Source organism: Halichoerus grypus, chromosome 10 (genome assembly GCF_964656455.1).
Source record: "Halichoerus grypus chromosome 10, mHalGry1.hap1.1, whole genome shotgun sequence".
NCBI lineage: Eukaryota > Metazoa > Chordata > Mammalia > Carnivora > Phocidae > Halichoerus > Halichoerus grypus.
In genome coordinates this window covers 91121397-91147128 of record NC_135721.1, presented here as the reverse complement: position 1 = coordinate 91147128, position 25732 = coordinate 91121397, and the positions used below count along the sequence as shown (strand labels likewise).

At 43.9% G+C, this 25732-nt stretch overlaps 1 protein-coding gene and 1 long non-coding RNA gene across 3 annotated transcripts; both read right to left on the bottom strand.

Moving 5' to 3' along the window:
- Positions 1 to 6346: 6346 nt before the first annotated feature.
- On the bottom strand, positions 6347 to 14152 carry LOC144379374 (uncharacterized). Its single transcript, XR_013442206.1, has 2 exons — positions 13929 to 14152; positions 6347 to 7972 (listed from the first exon to the last, which is right to left on the bottom strand). It is a non-coding gene; the product is annotated as an uncharacterized LOC144379374 (long non-coding RNA).
- A 6549-nt stretch (positions 14153 to 20701) lies between these two features.
- Positions 20702 to 25173, bottom strand: LOC118534884 (cystatin-C). Of its 2 annotated transcripts, none has more exons than XM_036090962.2 (3): positions 24858 to 25161; positions 21776 to 21889; positions 20702 to 21052 (listed from the first exon to the last, which is right to left on the bottom strand). In XM_036090962.2, the coding sequence occupies exons 1-3, from the start codon at positions 25107 to 25109 to the stop codon at positions 20969 to 20971; spliced, it is 450 nt and encodes a 149-aa protein (XP_035946855.1). In that variant the 5' UTR covers positions 25110 to 25161; the 3' UTR covers positions 20702 to 20968. The 2 variants fall into 2 exon arrangements, with proteins under 2 accessions (XP_035946855.1, XP_035946856.1); XM_036090963.2 differs by lacking the exon at positions 20702 to 21052 and adding an exon at positions 23038 to 23131 and having other exon boundaries at positions 24858 to 25173.
- Positions 25174 to 25732: the final 559 nt, after the last annotated feature.

Here is a 25732-nt window from a genome sequence, read left to right as displayed (position 1 = left end):
ATCAGGACACTTAACTTTGATACAGCATTAATTGCCAATCTACAGCCCATGTACAAATTTTGTTCAAGTCATGTCCATCATAGAAATTATTTTACCAGTCCAAGATGCAATCTAGAATCACCCATTGCATTTATTTTATTTTTTCCAGCTTTATTGAAATACGATTGGTATACAAAAATGCACATAATTAATATATATACCTTGGTGACTTTGGACATATTCTTACATTTGTGTTACCATCACTACAATCCAGGTAATAAACCTATCTGCCACCTCCCAAAATTTTCTGTGCCCCCCTTCTTTTGTGGTAAGAACACTTAAAATGAGATCTACTCTCTTAACAAATTTTTAAGAACACAATACCTTATTGTTAACTATAGGCAGTATGTTGTGCAGCAGATTTCTGGAACTCACTTGCCTTGTAAAACTAGCTTTCTACCGTTTGAACAGCAACTTATACCCACCCCCCACATACCATCTCCCAGAAACCATCATTCTATTGTCTACCTCTATACCTTTGACTATGTTAGATGCCTCAGATAAGAGGAATCATGCAGTATTTGTCCTTCTGTGAGTAACTTATTTCATCTTGTATAATGTCGTCTAGATCCATCCATGGTGTCACAAATGGTAAGATTTACTTCTTTTTAAAAGATGAATAATAGTCTACTGTGTGTGTGCGTGTGTGTGTACCGTATTTTCTTTATCTATTTATCTGTTGATGGATATTTAGGTTGTTTCCATATCTTGGCTACTGTGAATAATGCTGCCATGAACCCAGGAGTGCAGATATGTCTTTGAGATCCTGATTTCAATTATTTTGTATATATACCTAGAAGTAAGATTTCTGGACCATACGACAGTTCTATTTTTAATTTTTTGAGGAACCTACATACTGTTTCCCACAGCGGTCGTATCATTTTACATTACTACCAACACTGTATAAGTTCCAATTTCACTATAACCTCCCCAACAATTGTCTTTTGCGTTTTTTTTTTTTTTTTTTGATAATAGCTATCCTAAGGGATGTGAAGAGATATCTCGTGATTTTTATTTGACTTTCCCTGATGCTTAGTGATGGTGGGTATCTTTTTATATAACTGTTGACTATTTGTATGTATATTCAAGTTCTTTGATCATTTTTAAATTGGATTATTTATTTATTTATGCTATTGAACTGTATGTGTTCCTCATACATTGTGGAAATTAACCACAATATCAGATATATGGTTTGCAGTTGGTTTCTCCCATTCTGTAGATTGCCTTTTCACTCTGTTGATTGTTTCATTTGTTGTGCAGAAGCTTTTCAGTTTGTCTCACTTCTTTTTTTGTTTTTGTTTTTGTTGCTTGTGCTTTTGGTGTCACATTCAAAATACTATTGCCAAAGACCAATGTCAAGTAACTTTCTGTAATGTTTTCTTCTAGGAGTTTAGGATTGCAAATCTATGTTCAAACATTTAATCCATTTTTAGTTAATTTTTGTTATGGTGAAAGATAAGGGTCTGATTTCATTCTTTTGGATGTGGACATCTGGTTTTCTCAGCACCATTTATTGAAGAGAATTTCTTTTCCAATTGTTTATTCTTAGTATCCTTGTCAAAAACCAGTAGAATGCATACATGTGGGTTTATTTGTGAGCTTTTTATTGTTCCATTTATAAAATAAATGTTTATTTTATACCAATACCATGCTGTTTTAATTAATATAGCTTTGCAAGGTTTTGAAACCAGAAAGTGATACCTTCAGCTTTGTTCTTCTTATTCAAAATTACTTTGCCTGTTAGGGATCTTTTGCGGTTCCTTAGGAATTTTAGGATTGTTTTTTCTATTTCTGTAAAAATGTATTTGGGATTTTGATAGGGATTACATTGGACCTGTAAACTGCTTGGGTAATATGGACATTTGAACAATACTAATTCTTCCAATCCATGAACATGGAAGGTTTTTCATTTATTTGTTTCTGCTTTCATTTCTTTCATTAGTATTTTATAGTTTTCAGTGTACATGTCTCTCACCTCCTTGGTTAGGTTTATTTCTATTTTATTCTTTTTGGTACTCTTGTCAATGGGATTTTTTAAATTTCTTTTTTGGATAGTTCAGTATTGATGTATAGAAATGCAACAGACTTTTGTGTGTTGATTTTGTATTTTGTGACCTTGCTGAGTTTATTTATTTGTTCTAATAGTTGTTGTTGAGTCTATATGGTTTCTACATATTTCTGATATTTATTACTGACATCTTGCCATCATTATAAGAACCATGAGAACCAGTACAACCATAACATTGGTTTTGAAAAGCAAACTTGGGCCCAGGTGAATGTCTTCACATAATTTTTAGCCCATATTATTGCACAAAACAGCCATCTTGCAGATGTCACTGCACTCCTTGCTCTAATTATAATTTTTTTTTTTTATCTTCTCAGTGATATCACTGTAAAACTAAAGGTCAGGAATGCCACTGGAAGGCCTGTGTGTGGAACATTCTGTTCCTAGAATGAGATTTCTTTAGAAACGTAAGCAAGAACAGAACTGTTTTGGAAAACTTTCTTCAGATTAGCTTTCAAACCAAAAACAGAGAAAGAATGAGAACAAAAAGGAAGAAAGTCAACAGTAATGTTAAATTTTATGTATCTACTTGACTAAGGTTATGGTGCCCAGTTGTTTAGTCAAACCCTAGTCTAAATGTTGCTGTAAAGGTATTTTTATAAATATGATTAACATCTGCAGTTAGCCGACTTTAAGTAAAGGAGATCACCTTTAACAATGTCAGATGAGCCTCATCCAACTAGTTTAGTGCCTTAAGAGCAAAATCTGAGGTTTCCAGGAGAAGAAGGAATTCTGCCTTAAGATAATAATGTAAATTCTTCCTGAGTTTCCAGGCTGCTGGCCTGCCTGACAAATTTCAGACTTACTAGCCCTTATAATCACAAAAGTCAATTACTTAAAATAAATCTCTTAATATATATACATAGATCTTATTGACTCTGCTTCTCTGGAGAATAGTAACTGATACACCTACTAATTTAGCTAAAGGAAGAGTCTTTCCTGGGAATTTAAGTACCTGGACCAATGAGATGGACATGAAGCACAAAGTGGATTTGAAGGCCAAGATAAGGAGATGGGGAATAATGTGGATCCAATTGCTCTTGAAAGGTGAGGGAAACATGCTATTATTGAATTAGAAACAGTGGCTGGAGCCAAAGGCATCCCACAGATGAAGAGAAGAGAGGTCTCAGGACAGACTAGAATGACACCTTTAGAGGAGGGGGAAGATTCAAAACTACTGGGGCTAGGGGTGGTGCACAAAGAATACCCATAATTGAGAATAATTGAGAGACTGCCCCCTAAAATTGTGAGAGTCACCTGAGGACTATGACTTTAGCAGTCTGGGTAGGGCATGGGGATCAGCTTGTGTCCAAAGTTCTTGGGTGATTCTATGTACAACCAGGAGTAAGGATGACAGCTAGGTCAGATTTGCCCATCAATTTCACCAACCTAAACCCATCAGAGCTCCCTTGCTGGATTTCCAGGTTGATGCGGACACAACAGGTGGAAATACAGGTTTGCTTCAGCTCCAGGGGAGTGTGCTTGATGAACTGCAGGAAACTAAGGGAGGGTGTGGCAGAGACGGGATACACTCACCACAGGCAGCTGGGGTTGGTGGACACTGTGATGGGAAATGTCTCCTTAGATGCAAGTTCTCCATCTCAGGAAGGGAGAATGGACAAGACTTGTTTCAATAGCAGACGACTTTGACAAACTAGCAGTTACAGATCTATATCCTTCCATAGGGTACCCCTCAGGCAAAATGTGGTGTAAGAACAGGAATTGAGTGGGGTTTGAAAGCAAGGAGAAGAATAAAGGCAAGAAAGGGAGGCACTCAATCTGGCAAATAACAAGCCCCACCAGAGTTAGGAAAGTTTAGTGACCACCCTGAGAAGCAGGTGAAGCAATCAAAAATTTACCTGATCCTTACTAAAAGACAAAGGCAAGAGTGAGAAATTCTGCTTCAGTTGGTGACTGACCATTCCTGAAGTGAAAGCAGTGGTTCTCAAACTTCAGCCTGCGTCAGAATCACCTAATTACATAATATATAAATTGGTTACATATTTCTGTGTAACAAATTACTGCAAAACTTCTAAGCTTAAGACAATAAGCATTTATTATCTAAGTTTATATGGGTCAAGAATGCATATACTACTTAATTGGGTGCCCCTAGCTTAGGGTCTCTATGAGGTTACAGCCAAGCTGTTGGCCAGAGATGCAGTGTCTGGTGGAGGCCTGTCTGGTGGGGGTGGGGGGGCGGGGCGGGACTGCAGCCAAGCTCCCTCACCTTGGTTCCTCATCATGTGAGTGTCTCCACAGGCTCCCTGAGTGTCCTTACATCACAGCAGCTAGTGATCTGAGAGATAGAGAGCCAGGGAGTGCCCAAGGTGGAAGCCACAGTTTTCCTAGACTGTACAGACTAGGTTTGCCAGTGACATCTCTTCACTTCTTCTGAAGCCTTTTCATTACAAACTAGTCACGAAGACCAGCCCATGCTAAGGGGAAGAGGACTGATTAAACGGCCTGAAGACCGGGAGAAGGAGATCATAGGAGCCATCCAGGAAGCTGCCTAACACAGTTTATTAATACATAGATTATTGGACCCTCCCCCAGAGTTTCTGATTCAGCAGGGCTGGGGTGGGCCCTAAGAATTTGCATTGCTAACAAATATCTGGCTGCAGTTACTGCTGCTGCAGCTGATCCAAGAACCACACTTTGGGAATTGCTGCTTTGAAAATCCTACACCCAATCATACTGAGAATCAGGCTTCAGCTGCTGCAGGAAGTTGGACTTCACCCAGGCACTGAGCCTGGGAATCTCAGTGGCTCAGATTCTGGCTGAGTCTGAGCTGAATAAGAATTTGGGGAGGACAGTTTATAAACCTTAACTTAAAATTTTTAGATTTTTCAACTCACGCAAGAACAAGAGAATTCTGCCTGGGGCTTTAATTCCTTTGGATTTTAACAGTTTAGGAGTTCAACTTGCAAGGGGGATTAGTCTTGAACTTTAATTTTTCCTGGGACTGAGATAATGACGGTGGGGATGTGGTGGGAAATTTCTATGTTGGCTTGTAATTAGAGTACAATTGTTTAATTGTACTTGCTTAATTTTGTTGAGGCTTGATTGGACAATGTGGCCGGAAATTATTTGAAATGGGAAAGAGAACACAGGGTAAACTTTTGGCTTGGATAAATGGAGCTTTGGGATGGATTTTGTTAAATAGCTTTATTCAGATATAATTCACATACCACACTATTCAACCATTTAATGTGTATAATTCAGTGGTTTTTAGTATATTCACAAAATTGTGCAAATATCTCCACAATCTAACTTGAGAACATTTTCATTACTCCCTTTCCACCTCTTTGCTGCCCACCCCCCCCAACTGCTGCCCCAGCCCTAGGCAATCACTAGTCTACATTTTGTCTTTATAAATTTGCCCCTTCTAGCCATTTAACATGAATGAAATCACACAATATGTGGTATTTTGTTGCTGGCTTTATTGAATACCATGTTTTCAAGATTCTTCCATGTTGTAGCATGTATCAGTACTTCAATTTTTGTATTTCCCAACCATTATCCATTATATAGATATATTTCATTTTCTTTACTCATTCATCAGTTGACAAACATATGTGTTTTTTTCTCTCTTTTTTTGAGATTATGAATAATACTGCTACAAACATTCATATGTAAGTTTTTGTATGGCCATGTTTTCACCTATATTGGGTATCTATATCGGAGCAGAATTGTTGGGTGATGTGGTAACTGTATGCCTAACCTTTTGAAGAACTGCTAAATTATTTACCAAAACAGCTGCACCATTTTACATCTCTACCAGCAATACCAGGCTCTAATTTGTTCTTGTCTGTTTTTGTGTTTGTTTGTTTGTTTTTAATTTTTTTTTTTTTTTTTTTTTTACTATAGCCATATAATGGGTGTGAAGTAGTATCTCATTTTGACTTGCATTTCCCTAATGGCTAATGATGAGCACTTTTTCCAAGTACTTCTTTGTCATTTGCATATCTTTTTTGGAGAAATGTCCATTCAAATCCTTTGGGATTTTTAAAACTGGGTTGACTTTTTAAAAATTTAATTGGGTTACTTTTTAATTTTTAAAATTGAGTTTTATTTAATCATTTAAAAATGGGTTAGTTGTCTTCTTATTGAGTTGTAATAATTCTTCATATATTCTGGATACAAATTCCATATTAGCTATATGATTTGCAAATGTACTCTCCCATTCTGTAGTTGTCTTTTCTCTTTATTCATGGGATTGTCAAATGACAAAACTAAAACAACTTTGTAAAAGTATGATGTCCTTTATATAAGGAAAAACAATCCATGGGTTGTGAGAATACAGTGCTACCCAAGTGACAACACACTCTTCTTGGGGAAATTTGGTTAAGAGAAAATTTAGTATAGCATTAGAAGCAGCAACGTGGAGATAGGGCATGATTGGCTGTGGTTGCATATCTGACCTTATCTGGAAAGATCAAGGAACAAGAAAATAAGTATAAAGCCCAGAGCTGGATTGGTGTTTGGGGTTTGGTTGACTGGATACTTTGTGTTTCTTGTCAGGTGGAGACTTTACAGGAACATGAAAACTAGGTTTGCTGGTGTGGCATCCTGAGCAGGAATGGCTCCATCTTGAACCTAATAATTTATTTCAACAGCTCCCCTCCACTTTTAATCATCCTCTTGACCATTCAAGAGTTTTGATAAAAAAATATTGGCCTTAGGGGTGTTTGGGTGGCTCAGCTGGTTAAGCATCCAGCTCTTGATTTTGGCTCAGGTTATGATCTCATGGTTGTGAGATAGAGCCCTATGTCAGGCTCTGTGCTCAGTGGGTAGTCTGCTTGAGATTCTCTCTCTCCCTCTGCCCCTCCCCCTGCTGGTGCTCTCTCTCTCTCTCTCTCTTAAATAAATAAATAAATAAAATCTTAGAAAAATATTGGCCTTAGTGTGACTCTCAGTTATCATTGCCTCTGGGGTCTCGGTGTAATATTCACAAGAGATGATGTCAAGCTTGTATTATTGAAGCTGGTTACATTGTTCTGTTTTCTTTTGTTTCAGTTGGTCAGAGACCATCTATTACCCAGTCAGTGGCTGCCCACATACATTTAAAACTTTTGAGGGAATGCAGTGTATTAGGGAGAAAATAGTAATTATTACCAATAAAATGATACCCTTGTTTTGGAGATCACTCCTGAGCCAGGGTCTCCATGAACCAAATCAGCTAGAATTAAGTAAGTCAATAAATGATCCCAAAGAAGGGGATACTTCTTTAAGTTAGTTGTCCTCTTTATGTATTTCATGTAACTTTGTCTCCTCTTTCCCAGAAGTGTTTGTCCAGATACAGCAGGTGTTGTTAATTATTGCACAAATTCCTTCTTGTTCTCCAAGGAGGTAATCCACAGCCAGGCAGCTATAGCTTTGGTCATGGACCCTGATCTTTCCCTTAGAGTAAGAAATGGACCCCCAGGGTTACGGAGGCTAACATGATAGAGAGGGAGCTGAGTGCCCCAGTGAAGCTGAGGCATTGGGAATCAGAAGTGTGTGACAAGCAGAACTACAGAACCACCATGGCATTTCCAACAATCATTTGGTAGTTGGATTACCCTTCCCTGCCAACCCTTGTAATAGCCTGGGATATGTAAATAATGGCATTATCTTTCCAGGCCAGAGCAAGAAGAAAAGGTGGAAAAAGATCTTCATGGTGTAAGAATTAGGAAAAGGATGGTCAGAGAGGGAAAAAGAAAGGAAAAAATTGTCCTTGATCCAACATTCTGGGTTGAAGCAGCCTTCATCAATACTGGCTACTTCTCTTCCTCATCAATTTGATTTTGAGCTCTCCAGCATCTGTGCAGGACCAGATGTGAGGTGGATCCTTCTTCAGTTTTGAAATATGGACTGGATGTTGGATACCTTGTAATTTGGCAGCAGTGTTAGTAGTCAAGAGTACTTGGTAGGACTATTTCAATGAATCTCACTTTTGCAAACACATCAATGTAAAACAGTAATTGTCTGTAAATTGTAAAAGATTTTAAAATGGCTATGGTTAAAGATCTCATGAGAGTTAATTATAATGCAATTGACACGGAAATTTTTTTTAACATTTTAAGATGATAACTGGAATTATGACTGATAACATTATACCATGACAGATTTTTAGGAATTCTATACAATTTCTGGAACATTTATATTAAAACATATACAAATATAACCTAAGAAGGTTAAACATCACTTCTCATTTGACAATACTTTCAATGACAATTTAACATATGAAATAAGTCTAATTGATTTAATCTCTTTTTACAAGGAGAGAGAACAAATCTTTTGAGATGTTCCAAGGCACCCTCTCTAGAAAATCCCATAGTTAGTTTGAGGCCAAAAAGTCTTCATTTAGAATTTATTTTTTCTAAAATAAAAAAGGCTGCCTGGAAGATGACAGATTAGGAGGACCATGGGCTCACCTCTTGCCACATGGCCACCTAGAGAACACCCACATTGGCATAAATAACCCCAGGAAATGACCCGAAGACTGGCAGAACAGACTCTCTGCAGCCCGACATAGACAAGAGGCCACAGCAAAGTGGATCCACCCACTCCGATGCATTCTTGGCAAGATCCCATCAAAGCAGTGCCACAAGCCTGACAGTATGCAAGCAGTCCAGACAAGGGCCAACACCACTCCAAAGTGAGTCCTGCTCCAGGGAGAGGGAAGATAACCACACACCAGTCTGACTGTGACCCCTGGGGGGTCAGTGGGCTGGGGACAGTGGGCTGGGGGCAGGCACCTGGTCTGACTGCAGGCCCCACCCACCAATAAAAACTTCTCAGAGGACAACACAGGGAAAGTGCCCTGCAGTCTGGTGCTACTTTATCTCTGGCAAACACCTGGTCTTAGTCAACTAAAGCCCAAGGCAGCCCCACACTGGCCCACTAACACCACAGGCACCGGACTCTGCCCATAATAGGCAAAGAGCCATAGTAGGCTGGACTGAAGGCAAACACAGCTCTACCACAATGGTAGGACACCCCTGTAGCAACACACATAGGGAACACCCCTGAGCACCATTTTCTGATGAAAAGGAGACATTGCACTGTGGGGCACTACAGGACCTCTTCTTCATAAAGCCACTACTTTCAAGTGTGGTAGACACAGCTGACTTTCCTAACACATAGAAACAGACACAGCAATAGACAAAATGAGGAGACAGAGGAATATGTCCCAAATGAAACAGCGGAACAAAATCATAGCAAGGGACCTAAACAAAATGGAGATAAGTAATACGTCTGATAGCAAATTTAAAGTAATGCTTATAGAGATACTCACTAGAATTGAGAAAGGAGGGCAGGACCTCTAAGAGACCCTCCACAAAGAGATAGGAGACCCAAAAAAGAACCAATTAGAGATAATGAACTCACTAAATGAAAATAAAAATAGACCACCTGGAATAAATAGCAAATATATAATAAAATAGAAGAATGGATCAGCAACCTGATCAGGACAGAGTAATGGAAAATAATCAAGCTGAGCACATGACAGGGAAAAAAATATGTAAAATGAGAATAGACCCAGGGAACTCAGTGACACTGTCAAGCATAACACTCACATGATAGGGATCCCAGAAGGAGAAGAGCGAGAAAAGGGGGCAGAAGATTTATTTGAAAAAATAGTAGCTGAAAACTTCCTGAATCTGGGGAAGGAAAGAGAAATCCAGATCCAGGAGGCAAAGAGAGCTTCCAACAAAACCAACCCAGAGAGGTCTGCACCAGATCACAAAGTATACAAGATAGCCAAAAGTAGTGATAAAGAGAGAATTTTAAAAGCAGCAAGAGAAAGGAAAGCAGTTACATACAAGGGAAACCCAGTAAGGCTATCAGTGGATTTTTCAGTAGAAACTTTACTGGCCAGAAGAGAGTGGCATGATATATTCAAAGTGCTAAAAGGAAAAAAATCTGTAGCCAAGAATACTCTACTCAGCAAGGCTTTCATTCAGAATAGAAGGAGAGATAGAGTTTCCCAGAAAAAACAGAAGTTTTTGTTTTGGGTCCCAAATTCACAGTCCAGCCACCCTCCTGCCCAAGTCATCATGCACTGCCTGCTACCTGCTCAATGCCAACTCAACACACCTTCACCTCAGATCAACAAGGACTCAAACTGACACTCTTCCCCTCAAATTCCAGCCCCTGTGCTCAAGTTTGTGCCTCATAGCAGAATGAAGCAACAGTGACACTAATTCTGTGGAATATATAATGGATTAAAGGAGTGAGCTAGGCTGAGAACATCTCCAACAAGCACAACAAAGAAAAATACATACAGCATGATTCTGGTTACTAAAAGAAACAAACCTGGGAAAAATAAAACAAGATGAAATCAGAGAGGGAGACAAACCATAAGAGACTCTTAATCATAGGAAACAAACTGAGGGTTGCTGGAGGGGAGGTGGATGGGGGATGGGGTAACTGGGTGATGGGCATTAAGGAGGGCATGAGATGCGATGAGCACTGGGTGTTAAGTGCAACTGATGAATTGTTGAACATAAGAGACTCTTAATCATAGGGAACAAACTGAGGGCTGCTGGAGGGGAGGGGTGGGGGGATAGGGTAATTAGGTGATGGGCATTAAGGAGAGCATGTGATGTTATCATTGATGAATCACTGAACTCTACCTCTGAAACTAATAATACACTATATGTTTAATTAATTGAATTTAAATTAAAAAAAGAACCTCCCCCAAGAGAATTTGTTTTTGAGAAGTTTGTCAAGAATATCAAAATGTTTTAAAACACTTGATCAGGGGCGCCTGGGTGGCTCAGATGGTTAAGCCTCTGCCTTCGGCTCAGGTCATGATCCCGGGGTCCTGGGATTGAGCCCCGCATCGGGCTCTCTGCTCCGCGGGAAGCCTGCTTCTCCCCCTCCTTCCTGCTCGAGCTCTCTCTCACTATCTCTGTCTCTCTCAAATAAATAAATAAAATATTTAAAAAAAAAAAAAAAGATTCTCTCTAAAAAAAAAAAAAAAACAACACTTGATCAGATAGGATCATAGGTCACTATGAAACAATACTTAGTTATCCATTTAATCAAAGTGACATTAAAGACTTTGAAGGCAAATACAGAAATTTACATAGCTATAAAAACAACAAAAGCTTAGGTCTTTTAATATTGAGAAGACTAGATTTTCTTAAGTAATCAAGGACCTGATAAAGACATGAAGCACAGTACATTATTTTGGTAAGGTACAAATTTTTTTGTTTTCTAGGCAGATTACTTAAAGGATAAAGAAAAAAATTGTTTTTTACAATTTCTTATTAAGAACAGACTGATAATATTTAAAAAAAAAAAAAAAACACCAAATAAACCCTGTCCTTTTAACATAGAGATAATAAAATTTCAATTATGCTTTGGTGTACTTATGATACATTCCTTAAAAAATAAATCCATTCCAATCTTAGCCATCTTGCCCACACATAAATTTCTTTTTCCAAGATTTCTTTTCCACAAACCTTCTGCCACATCTTTTATATCCATTTATGTTTTTCCCTCTTTTTCTTATTCTAGAAGAAACAGTCATACTTATTTGCTTTTCACACACAGTTGTTATGGGGTGTCCAGAGCGGGTGGGGGTTGGCAGCGTGGGCAGTGAAAGAATTCACCCAAGGAAGAACAAAAGAGGTGTAAATTTATTGAATACACTGTCAGGGAGCCAGGGAGCAGTGGGCATGGCAGCAAAGGAGAGACCATCTGCCAGGAGGTGGTGGCGAGGGGCTATAGTTAAAGGTCAGAGTGAGGGAGGGCGATATATGGAATCTTCCCTTTTGGTAATCTTAGGAACTGTGCCTGGCTGTAAGTAGCTCATTGGTTGGTTGGGGTCTATGGCTTACTAAGCTTGTTGGCGTCAGCTCAGGGGCACTGTGGGCCCTTCTATCTTGCTCAGGTTTCCACTGCTCAAGCCTGTTACCTAAAAGCAACCTCTACAGTTGCTTCTTTTCACTCTTATTATTTCCAAAAAGTTCTAATTGATTAGAATTCTTAATCCTTATAGTTCTTAATTCCTAATGAAAACAAATATGTAAGCAATTGTGAACTGTCCATTATATCAGTATTTATAAATACACTTCATGATTTCTGAAAGTGTATTTTTACCCATAGTACATTTTTCAGTGTGACACCAGACATGTTTACTGGAAGACCCACATATCTTTACTTCCTTTCGTAGTAAGAAGCCAAAAGTAGTATAAACTTGTGTTTAATATTTAAAGTTTTAGGATTTTATCTGACTTGGAAGATATCTAGATATTTGATGAATATCCACCATTTAACTTCACTTAATAAAACTTTAAGATTTCAAGGTATCAAAAATATTTTATAAACTATTTTTAAGTAGACATAGCATAAACATAGTTGAAAAATTCATTTACAAACTTATATCTTACTTATATCTAATTTACCTGTTCTAAATCATGCATAGCTTTTTTTATAAAAAAAAATTCATGAGATACTAAACAGTTAACCATCATCTTAAGCTATCTTTCTTGCTAACAAATTTTGTTAGCAGACACAACATGAGCTTATTTGACTTCTGGAAACCTAGGTAGGACAAAAGTTATATGTCCACATTATATTTAATGCTGGTAATTCTGAAGACATAGCTGTTTTAATTAAACCAATGAACTTAAACTAACTTCTATTTACTGAAGATTATCCTAGACCACATGAACTTGAAAAACATTTTTGTTAGTTTCTGTATTTCTGAGAATATATTTCTATAGAGAGAGTATACTTAATTTAGAGAGCACTTACTTTTCTCTAAGCCAATTAAATAGAACTCTTTACAAATTAAATTTGACAATGCCATCTGGAGGTACAAAAAACCCCACACATCTATAACATGTATACATAAACATATAGACAGATACAGAGATCTTAGAACTTTTGTTTTAAAATTTTAGCCATGGAACAGGTACCATAGTGCAAATCTCACTAGTTTATACAAGTACAGTTGGATCCAAACTATGTTTCTGGCAGATGGAATAATTTAAGGCTACCTGCTCAGATAGCTTAAGCTTTTCAGTAATATTTGTGCCAAAGATTTAAAAATATAGTTGCCTATACTAGCCTTTATTTCCCCTCTGATAAAACTTACCTACCTGAAGTAAGCATTTCAAAAATGTAGAACATTCGTAGAGAAGACTGGGTAGAAAATTTACATCTGAAAGGCACAGGAAAATAATGCAAGTTCCTACAGGAGGATTTTTGTTTCCTAAGTCCAGATATTTTACAACGCCTACAAGCCTTTTGAGATGAATAGGGAGCTTTGTGATTCTTAAAAAGGATGGGTGGACTTTGAATTGCTTAGGTGAATGGGCCCTTTCCTCATTTCTGCTCTTGTAAAAACTCAATTTGTAATATAGGATAATTATTTTAATTCCTCAGACACTTGGTTTGCAACCTGAATGCTATCAGGGGCTGAGCCAGTCATCCACTGGCTTTTTTATATCAATTTGCTTTTTTATATCAGGGAGACAGTCTTCAACAAAAATGAGGATCAAAAAATTCCTGTGTTCTATATTTAGAGCCATTTGTCTTTGGAATGCTTGTCTTTCCCTCTGGGTACCTAGTTTCATTTAGCCTAGGGAAGAGGGCTGAAAAGAAATTTTCTATCTTAGCTTCCAATCTGGCCAACTTCTGACCACAGAACTACTTCAAAAAAATCCTTTCAAATATCTTGCCAGGTTTCATCTGGGACAAACAGTAAATATTCCTGCCAGTATTGAACAACCCCATGGTTATAAGAGATGTCCCCCAACAGGGTGCAAAAGATACCACCTTCCCAAGATTTAGAGCCCAAGTATAGCCAAAAGGAAGAAAGACTTACGTAATTTCCCTGAGAGTTGGCAACAGTTGGCAGGACCCTAGCTGCAAATGGAGTGCAGCTCACATTTCTGTCTGGCCATATTTTGGGGGCCTCCAACCTGATGGTGGACAAGCCAAATTCTCAGGACACAAAACAAAACAAACAAGAAGGTAATAGCTGTCCCTGAGAAAGAAAACAATTAATAACCAATGGACACATACAAACCATATTCACAAGAATCTGAACTTGGAAATAAAAGGACAACATGAAATTTTGCTTTCCTCTCTGGACTAGATACTCGAGGCAGACATCCAGGAGAGTTGACTCTGGTAGGAATTCTTACCCTTGGCTGGCTTCTGCCAGTTTTCCCAGAAGGCCATCTGTAGGCTCTGGAGCAAGTGGGTTTAAAGTAAGGAGTGTAGCCCTGCTATCTACCAGAATTTGGCAAGGTTTTCCCTTAATTTTAACATTAGTTCCCCTTTGGCCATTTAAAGAAATAACTTGTAAGGCTTCACTGGAGAATCTCTTTAACTAGAGTCCCATCAACCCTGGGAGTGGTCCATTTGGAGGGCCCTCCTTTGAGGATAGTTTTTCAGTTAATTGCAAATGAGACACTGATTTCTTGGCCAAAGTTTTGATGATGGACACCTAGGAGGGTGTCACGGGGGAGGCCCAGGTATTTTTTTTTTTTTTTTTTGGTTTCTGGCCTTTGAGCTGCTGCAGCTGGAAAACCCAACCTGACAGGCCCAAAGAAGGGGGACGACTGTTTCACATAACTAAGATGTCTAGAGGAAGGGCTGACATCTGGCACTGCTAGAGGCAGGGACTCATGTTTTCTGTCTCTTGACTCAGTTCTGATGCCACCTGTAATTTGACTTTATTTTCAAACAGCTGCTCTGGACCTCCTGTCTTCTCATCTTCATGCCCAGCAAAAAGAGAGAGTCTGCTATTCAAATAGTTGAAAGAAAATTCCACCATGAAGTCTCATGATCCACAGGTGGCCAGACTTGGGTCACATGCCATCTTTAAGCCAGTCACTAAGGCTGCTCTGACTGCTTTAGCCAAGATCACATTCTCCAAGTCATGGCCCAAAGGGTAATGTCAACTTCCCTGGAAACTGATGGAGGGAGAGGGAAGGAGGATGCATCACCACCTGGATGGCCTTCTCTTTACTATCATAAGAAGGCCAGGCCGCCATTGGTTTGTGAGTCAGCACCAACCTCAGGGACTATTTGATGATGTTGCCTTCACGTGGACAGTGTGACCAGTGAGGAATGTACACAGCCTGTGGGGTAAATAGTCCTCAGCACCATGTATCAGCTAATAGTCATTCAGGAAGGGTGGACATTTTTCTTAGTTTATTCCTCAGGGGCCTGGATTTGGGTAAAAGAAAAATAAATATTGCTCTTCATGATTAAAAGTACCTCACCAAAATGTTGGATCCTGTTCACCAGGAAGCCCTATATTTTCTGAATACCTTCATGGCTGTGGGAAAATCTGGAAAGAGCTGAACTGTTCTACCCTACAGAGGGAGGGCTTGAACGTGCTGAGGGATCTGGAGGCAAGGGATGGGTGGACAAATAGAAAATGCTAAGGGAAAGAGGAACCAGTGAGACAAATAAGGTCAGTGACTCAGTGGGGTGAAGGGCAAATGACAACCACCTCTGGAAGTGAGGCCAAGGGCATTGCCAAATCAGGGATGCCAGTGCTGGGGTAGAGGAAACCTGCTGAGCTGCCTGAAATCTGCACAAAAGTTCACTGACCTAACATATGCTTTGGGTGAAGGGCATTTTCATTTAGTTTTGTTTGGTTGTGTTTTATTTACTGGGAATCGAGGAGGGGGCTGGGCTGTACATCTGGGGAGATACTTGGCATCAAAAGCATATTTAGATGCAGGTGTGACTCAGAGAACCCTCTACCTGCTGCCATTTGCAGGTGTTTTAGAAGCAACTGTACTTTGTCAGGCAATCAAATTGGGTTATATAGTTCAGTGATTCCTTGGGTAATATTACAAAATCCTAGTGCCCAGGCCATATGCCTGGATCAATTAACTCAGAATTTCTCTGAGTGGCACCAGGCATCAGTATTTTTTAAAGCTCCCCAGGTGATTGCATGTGCAGTCACACCTGAGACTATGTATGCCCCTTATCTGGTCTCAAGGTGCTGGACACCCGGGCTGACATCCAAATGACCCCTGAGTGTATCTGACCCTGGGCTAAATAAACTTCAGGTACTGTGATCCTGAGGGGACCCACTGGGAGCCCCAGTGCCAAGGGTGAGGGAGCAGATGTAAGGTGGTCTGAAAAATCTCCTTATTTTGGCTCTCAGGTGAGGCACTGCTGCTCAGTTTTATGTGTATTTGTTAGCACAATAGAGCATAATGAAAAGGAATGGGTAATTTTACTATTGTCTCCCAGTGCCTGTCTCTCTGGCTTGGGTCTGTAGGCTTGGGACAGGGTTGGCCTTCTCTGCCTGCATCTTCTAAAGGGTCTTGTCACCTTGTCCAAGTTCACTCCTGTCCTTCTGCATCTGGTAGCAGTGATGGACCATAAAAACCCAGACCTCTAAGGATCTATAAATTATGAGCCACCAAGATACAATTACTTTATACTACTGGAGGACATAATAAAAGCATAAATACATTGCAAAATATATGACATACTAAAATGAAAAGCTCAAGTATTAAATGTTGTCTTTTTTCCCCCCTAACCAGAATATACATTCAATATAGTTCTAGTTCAAAACACAGTAGTTCTACTTTTTGAGCTGGAAAAAAAATAATTTCATCAAGGAGAATAAATACAACATTCAGAAATGAAATTTAGAAAAGAATAACGGGAGTGGTTCTTACCTAAGTGATATTAAAACATTATATTTTAAAGGGAGTAGTTGGCACAGAAAAATAAACCCAGCTGGTTTTAAGACAGAAATATAGACACTGACAGGATGTTATAGGAATTCACTATACAGACGGTGGCCTTTTGAAGTTCTTGGAAACCTCACAGAAAAAAAAAAAAAAAAGCAAAGCTAATAATATCATTTGAAAAATGAAATTGAACTCTTATACCAAATAAAATTAAAAGCTATCAATATTCTGACTGGAATAAAAGTATGTTTTTATGTGACAAACTGAACTGTTCAAAGTGCTTTACAGATATGAACACATTAATTTCCATAACTCCATGAGGAGGGGACTCCTACCGTCCCCTTGCTGCTAACAAGTGAGGCTCAGAGAGAGGAAGGAGCTCGTGCAGGTCACACAGCCAGTGGCATTCTTCCCACCCAGGGCATCTGGCTCCAGGTGCCTGGGCTTCACCCCATTCAACATGCGTGTGTACACACACGCACACACACAATGCACGCACGAGCGCACGCACACACACGCATTGGTATTTCCCAGACACTACTGCTGTGTGATAAATCACCTGAACACTGGGAGGTGTGGTACAACAACCATTTTCTCTGCTCACGGCTTTGTGGACCCGGGATTTGGGAAGCAAACAGGTGAGCAGTTCTTGCTCGGGGGCTCTCCTGTGATTGCAGTCAGATGACAGGCAGGGTTGCAGTCACCTGAGAGCTCAGTCGGGCTGGATGTCCCTGGCGACCCATTCACTTGGCCAGCAGCTCAGCTGGGGCGTGCAAGCAGTCAGATGACAGGCAGGGTTGCAGTCACCTGAGAGCTCAGTCGGGCTGGATGTCCCTGGCGACCCATTCACTTGGCCAGCAGCTCAGCTGGGGCGTGCAAGCAGGTAGCTGCAGGGGGCATCTCCAGCACGAAGGTACTGGGGAGTCAGGCTCCTTACAGGGATGCTGGCGTCCCACAGGGCAAGTGTCCAGGAATGCTGGCAGAAGCCCTGGGATCTTCTGTGACCCTGCCTTGGAGGTACAAGTTCACTTCCTCTGTCCTCTTCACTTGAAGCCTGCACAAACACACCTAGAGTGGTGGCTCACAACCCTCTTGGGAGCTTCCCTGGTGTAATCTGAGACAGCCCCTGCACTCAGAGGGCAGGGAGAAGCTGAGAAAGAACAGCTCCCTCCAGGTTGAGAGATGGCAGTTTTCATAAGCAAAGGGAACTCACATATGAGGCTTCTCTTAGGTGGCTGCAAGTTGAATGGACCCCTCACCCATCTGCCAAATCTTAAGAGTTTATAGAAGAGGCCCTAACTTAGGTCGGTCACATACACCATCCAGATGGTCTCCGCACCACATCACTATCTCCAGGCTACGTCCTTGGAGCAGTCTCAGGGAGCAGAAAAGGCCAGCGGAACCCACATTCCCAGGGCAGGGGAGGGGGTGAGGAGCCTCCAAGTGCCCAGGTCCAGCCCACAGGTTAATCCTGGCACACCTTTTCGATGATGTTCCCCAACACGGAGTCAAGATGCAGCTCACGGACCCTACCTCTAAATGCAAGGAGTGTCAAAGATTATGGGGGCCATGTTTAAAGCACCACAATATGTAATCAAATGAAAAAATATCAAAACCTAGTGAGTGTTTACTCAGAGCTAAGCACAATACTAAAGCTATTTATGTAATTTTACATAAATTATACTTATATTTAAAATAAATAAACATAAAAATAAAATCATGCAGATAAAAGTTGCAGGAGCTGTGATTCCACCCCTACACACACTGGTCTACATGACTTCAGGTCACAGGGCCTTCTTCATCCCCCCACTTCACACAGAGCCTCAGGGTTATGACATCCGTAGGCCCGCCATTGCCTTGGAGCACCCAGGGTGGCACCAACCTGAACGCCTGTGGTGTGGGCTGTGGGACACAAGGCCCAGTGGTGGGAGGTGTGGAGAGCTTCAGATGAGCCAAGCTGTGTGTACAGCTCTCCCCCCCCCCCCACTTCCACAAGGAAAAGAGAATTGGAAGTGTGTCCACAAAGGGATGGCTTTACAGGAAATCAGCATTTCGTTGTGATGCCTGCATGCGGGTTGTTTGTGTAAACCCAAGATTTTTCACTGAGGTAGGAAAGACCCTGCAGGGAGGCCTTAGCCCCAGGATACCACTTCTGTGCACGGTCTGCTCTGCCAGGGACCCACTGCCCCCCACCAACACATCCCCAAGCCCGTGCACCCTTGCAGGGATGAGCCCCAGGCTCATACCGCGCCTCTCAAGGCCTGGAGGCAGTGCTTTGCCTCTCTGACCCCAACCCCTTTTGCTAAGTATGGTGTCCATCAGGAAGAGACTGTCTAGCAACCACAGTGCTTATTTGGGGTCTTAAAGATTGTAATCGAGGAGACACAGAGGCCACTGAAATCCAAAGTGTGCTCCAAACTTGGAGCTGCGAGTAAGGGTTTTTGGAGGCAAACCCCACAAGGTTTCATAACTTGTTTTGAAAGAATGATTGGTGCTGGCAGAGTTTACACTTACTGTCTCATACATGATTGGCTATTTGGCAAATAGGTGTTACAGTATCTCTACTTAGGTCCGAAGTGGAAGGCTGTGTTCCAGGTGGTCCAATTGCAATTGACAAGTGTTCAGAGAATTGAAATAGAAGACAGTGGTGAAGAGGCCCTACTTCCTCCATGTCCTGTGGACTATTTTGAATGACTTTCTTAGCAATTGTGCATCTTCTTTCATAATGGTGAACACGAGATGAGACAAGGCACACAATCTTGTTGGGGCCCAGCTAGTCACCTGGAGGAGGCACGCAGGATGGGCCCCCATCCCACCCCTTCCCAGCATTGTGCTGGGCTCCACCTTTGCTGGGCGCAGCAGCGGTTCCTGGAGTGCCGGGACTCGGGGCCATCTGGAATTGTTCCCTTTGTCATTTCACCTTCTGCGTTCAGGGCAGCAGGTCACAGGACTTCATCCATGCTGCTCTGCATGTGGCAGAGGGTACATGGCCCCAGCACTACCAGCGCCGTGAGAGGGCCTCACCCCCCTGCAGTGAATGGCTAATATAAGGGCAGCACAGGGGGCAGGGTGTGTGTTCAGTTCTCTTTTGTTTAGGACTCGATCTTTCCTATTGGGGTTCTGAGGTATCCACTCGTCTACAGAATGATGGTGAACGAAGGGTAACATTCCTTATTAATTCCAAAATCTTCAGAATAAGATGCAAGCCCACTGTTTATGGTTTCAATTCTACATCCCTTACGGGAAGCTCTACGCAAGGACTGATTTTAAAATGGGACCCTGGAAAACAGGCAGGGTGCAAACCCGTAAAACCCTTTAGAAACCACCAATCTGAAGGTGTTGTTTTCAGTCTTATTTCACTTCTGATTCTGACTGGCTTGACCTTGGTTCTGATGGGTATTTCTCCAATAGTTACATATACACCCATACACTTTGTCTTTGTCACCTGCAGGCACCTGCAGTCTCTTGTGGAAAGAAGTAGACATAAATCATTATTTATTTAGTCTCTAAAGAACTTGACCAGTGAAAATCAGCCCAGGAGTGTGATCTCAGCACACATGGCTGAAATCTGACCTGGCAGAGCCCTGCTTAGGGTGGCCCTGGGCTATGGGTTCCATCTGACCCCTCCCTCCTGTCCAGCCTGCTCACCATCTGACTTCTTTTCAAACACAGCAGTCAAGTCTTTAGGACCAGCAGCCTAGGTCCCCTCCTCTCCCCTGTGTGACCACCAGGAGCCACCAAGGCTGGAGGCCTCGGTTCCCAGCCTGCTCCTAACTCAATCATCACAAAAGTGGCAGCATGCACCCCTGACTTCCCCACGAGGAACCTGTCAGCTCTCTGCTCCTTGTCTGCCCTCTAAAGCCAGTGGGACCAGGAGCTGCCCAAACCCTTCTGTATATATTCCCAAGACAGTAAATAACTCAAGAGGTAGCTGAGGTTACTTTTTATTGATTAAGATAGAGCAGAACACATGTACTACATACTGGTGCATTTGGAAAGCAATTGAAAGAAATGAGTTACAGTTACTTAGCTGTTCAAAAAAAGTCCCAGAACCCTTCTCCATTTGTCTCTTGGGACTAGCATACTGAGGGGGCATCACTTGGGCAAAGCCAACCTTCTAAAGCTTAGGAGCTCTACAACGGGGTGTGGGGGTAGGAGAAAGGGGGTAGAGTGGCCCAGCCTGTCACAGCGTCCTCTATGCATCCTGGCAGCTGGACTTTATCAAGGAGGTCTTGCCCAGCCAGGGGACAGTGTATATCTGGAAAGAGCAGAGCGTTTTCTGTGAAAGGGAAGAGAGGGAGAGTTAGGGTTACAGTGAAAAAGGAACATGCCCAGCCTCAAGATGTCAGAAATGTGGGTGAGGAAGGGTGGTGATGGGATTCTCAACCCCCATTCTGCTGAAGCCTAGAACACTAAGCAGGGGTTGGCAGTGACCTCTCAGTGACCCCACCCACCCCTTAAGTCCAAGACATGATTCCACAAGCTCATGCCCCCTGCACATCCTTGTGCAGCCTGTGCAAGATCACAGAGCCCCTGAGGGACAGGGTGCTGCCCCCAAGTCCCCTGCACCTCCAATGGGCCAGCACTAAGACAGGTGCAGAGCGAAGGATCGAGGGGCTGGGATCAGAGTTTGAGAAACACCCAAAGACACAGGGAATGGGGTAGCTATGGGGGGAGTGTGCCCCCCCCCCCAGAGGCCTCCCCGATGAGAGAGAAGACTAGTATTTGGTGAGCAGGACAGGACCAGAGGATTCTGGCTGCTTACAGGCCTCTAATTCCCTCTAATCTGTTCAGGTGGCTGAGGCTGGGATTAAGGGGTCATCTCTCTCCCCAGCAAACACCTTATTCCACAGGCAACAACCCAACAGCACAAGGTGCCCCAATTCACCAGCTAAAACCCACTTATAAACTCAAACTAGTCATGTGCACACACACACGTCCTCCCCCCACAAGCACCCTGACACGTGCACACCCACACACGATGCACCCCACAGGCACATACCCTCATCAGGTGTGGCTGGTCATGAAAGGGACAGCTGTCCAAGTTGGGCTGGGACTTGGTACATCTGGTTCGTCCGATCTCCACCTCCAAGAAGTAGTTCATCCCAGACACGACCTGCACGTGTCAAGAACAGGATTTGTTTACAACACCTGCCAATCTCACACACATAGGTACCTTCCTGCTATTGGGTCCTCACGCCAGCATTCGCTGCTGCCAAAGCAGGTACCCCAGAAAACCAAAGCCACCTTCTGAGGGCTGGTCCAGCAGCTGTGCCCAGACTCTCCTTGTAACTTGTTCACTGAGGGGCTCGAAGGTCTCAGGCAGCCTGGCAGGAGGAGAAGCAGGAAGACAGAAGGTGGAAGCCAGGGACCAAAATCCTGTTAACTGGGTTTAGGAGGGAAGCCAGCATGGTTGTCGGCTAATAAACTCCTTCAGTGCCAGGAGGCAGGGCAGGGTCTGAGCACACAGCAGGGGCTCTGTGCTGGAGCAAACAGAGTGGGTCTGGTTCAGGAAGACAGTCATGAGATGGGTACACTTAAGCTAAATTCCAATTAATAGGGTCAACCCTATAAATCATTACATTTCCACAGTGTAACAAAGGTTTATTTATTCCCTCATTTCACAGTAGGAAATGAGAGGCCTCTCTTTCTCATGTGCGTGCGCACACACACACACATTTTAGGCCAATAAAACACTGCCCCTGGAATGCCTACCTTTTAAGTATCATGTTTTTTTAAAGATTATTTATTTATTTGAAAAAGAGAGAGAGAGTGCGCACAAGCTGGAGGCAGAAGCAGAGGGAGAGGGAGAAGCAGGCTCCCCACCAAGCAGGGAGCCTGACGTGGGGCTTGATCCCAGGACCCTGGGATCAGGACCTGAGCTGAAGGCAGATGCTTAACTGACTGATGGGAGTATTTCTTTTTTTTTTTTTAAGATTTTTTATTTATTTGACAGAGAGAGACACAGCCAGAGAGAGAACACAAGCAGGGGGAGTGGGAGAGGGAGAAGCAGGGTTCCCGCTGAGCAGGGAACCCAATGCGGGGCTCGATCCCAGGACCCTGGGACCATGACCTGAGCCGAAGGCAGACCCTTAACGACTGAGCCACCCAGGCGCCGCTGATGGGAGTATTTCTGAAGTGTGTCACACACCTGCTTGTCTTTTACATTTGAGATTATAGGATAGGAGCATACCTTGTCCTCACAGAGGGCATCCTTAGAAAGAAACTTGGGATGAGGACCGGGTACCAGGCTCCACATCTTACCTGGTGGAACCACAAGCAGGTCCCAGGATCCCTCTGCTGTCACTTTCCCCAATGAGTTGTGATGCCAACCAGTGTCACAGTGGAGAGTAGCAGGCTGGGGGGAACCAAGTGAGCATACATGTCCCATCCAAAGGACACAGTGCCAGTCACTGCTGCAGGGGGCGAAACGGTCTGTTCTGGGCCACCTTCTGAAGTTTCAAGAGAAGGCGGATGAGCCCTAAATGCTGGCATGCATTACAAGGTTTTTGTTGCTGTGAGGTTGTTCTGTTCTCCACTGGGCTCCAGGTCAGCTGGCCTAAATCCTAGCCACCCTTAGAGGATAAGCCCAAAGCCCAGTGGCCTTTCCTGACACTCCCTCCAAGCCCTCTTCTGGACTCTGCTGACTCTGCTCCTTATCTGACCAGAACTCCAGGACAGGGCTGGCAGAAGCAGGGGTCAGGAGCAGTCCACTCAACAGCCCCCTGGGTGGTGGTGATGGTGGGGCCTTATCGGGGTGAACAGTATGATGGCCCACATGAGAGGCTATTCCCATGGACATGCCCTGTGGACGGAAGTAACACTCCAGGGGCCTTTCCACCAGCATGCCTGGACAGGTTTGAATTCCTATGCCAGACCCTCTGCTCTGAGACGCACGGAGTACCACAGGCCAGCCCATCGACCCATCTGTGTTTGCTGACAGCCTCTCGGTGCTCAGGGAGCAGCCAGGGCCCCACCTCAGGGAGGATGTTTCGTGTGGGCCTCAAACCCCATTGCAGGATGAGGACATGGAGGCTGGGTTAGTTTAGTGGCACCTGTTGAGAGGAGGCTTGGAGGAGAACGGGCCTCTTCTGCATGACCCCAATCATCTCGAGGAAACATGGGGAAACCCCAAACTGTGCCCCAGTGTGCACCAGGAGTGGCTGGATCCTTCAGAAATGTCAAGTTCATAGATGGAGAGGCTGCTCCAGAGTAAAGGAGGCTGCAGGACAGTGGCTGCGGCACATGGGCTGGCAGTCCTGGGCCATAAAGGACATGAGTGGGACAATCAGTGAGTGACATCTGAATAAGGTCTGTGGATTAGATAACTGTGTCAGTGTTGGTTCTGACTGCCAAAGTGTTATTGTGGGTATGTCACAAAACACCCTTGTTTCTAGGGAATACACACTGAGGTGTTAACTCTCAAAAGACTCAGAAAACAAATGCATATATCCCCGTACACACACGTATGTGCCCAGTGGAAAGCAAAATGGCAAAACTTTAACATATAAGGAATCTAGGTGTAGAATCTACAAGGATTTTATGCACTATTTTTGTTACTGCTTTGTAAGTCTGAAATTTAAAAAGTTACAAAAGTGCTTTAAAAAGTCATTTAGTGGCAGGGCCAGGAGGGCAGTCAGGTGTGGGGTCTGTTTTTCCCTCGCGCGTGGTCATTTAGTTGACAGTTCACACTGAGCCTCCGTGTCCCATGAGGCTGAGGCACGGAGGTAAGGGAACTGGATGGGGCCCTGACCTCCACACCGCAGTCTCTGGCCAGGCTGGCGTTTGAAAACACAAATGAAGGCCATGGGGGTGACCCAGTGTGCCGGCTGGGTCCCAGGCACTCCCGGCGACAGGCATGCATAGGGCAGGCTGTGGGCGACCAGAGAGACCAGGGACACCGCCCGCTGAGAAGCAGGGAAGCGTCGGCAGGCCCCACCCAACCTCTAGGGGCTCGGAGACTGATCCCTCCAAGATGCTGGGCTGACCGGTAGGGGCCGGGCTGGGGACGTCAGGCGGCTACGCCCAGAGCTCAGGGCCGCCCCGCACCCACAGCCCGGCTCGCGGCCCCCGGGGGGACGCACCTGCTTGCGGGCGCGCACCACTCGCATTGCGCGGCTATGGTACGCGTCGTTGCTCGCCTTGTTGTACTCGCTGAGGGCGAAGTTCAGCGCCTGCTGCACGCCCTCCTCGTTGACGTCGGCGTCCGACGCGCCGCCCACCAATGCAGACTTGGGGTTTCTCCTGTTTGTCTCGGGACTCACGGCCACGGCCAGGGCCAGGGTCAGGGCCAGGGCGGCCAGCAGGAGCAGCGGGGTGCGTAGCGGCCCGGCCATTGTACAGCTCAAAAAAGAGTGATCCAGCCGCGGCGAACAGCACCGAGCGCCGCCGGCGCGCTTTTATTCCCCCAGCCCCGCCCCCGGGCCGCCCAGCCCACCCCGGCTCCGCCTCTTCCGCCCCCGCCTGCCCTTCCCCGGGCCCGGTGTCCGTCCCCCGCGGGAATCCTGCCCCTCCTCCCGGGTCCTGCCTCCGCTCTTTGTACTCCCCAACCGAGCTCCTCCCGCCCGGTCCCAGCCCTCTATCCTGAGTCGGGGCCCCATCCCCCCTCTCCTGGCCTTATTTCCCCAGGTCAGGCTCTTTTCCCCTCCCCTAAGCTGCTCCCCTCTTCTCGGTGTCTCTCCTCCATCTAAGTCCCGCCGCTCCGGTGGATGCTGTCCAGTCCACCCCGCCAAATCCCCTGGCCTTTCCCCGAGTCTGGCTCCTCCTCTCTAGTCCTGCTCAGGCGCTGGGTGGAGGGTTCCCAAGTTTAGCACCCTGTGGTCTTGCAGAAGGTGTCACTCCTCCCAGGGCCTGCAGTGCCTGTAACCCCCAACCCTGCCTTCTGTGAAAGGGGCAATAGCGCTCTGGGCTTCCTGGGGGTTGAGCATTGGGTCTAAGTCTAGGAATCCCCAGAGGTCGA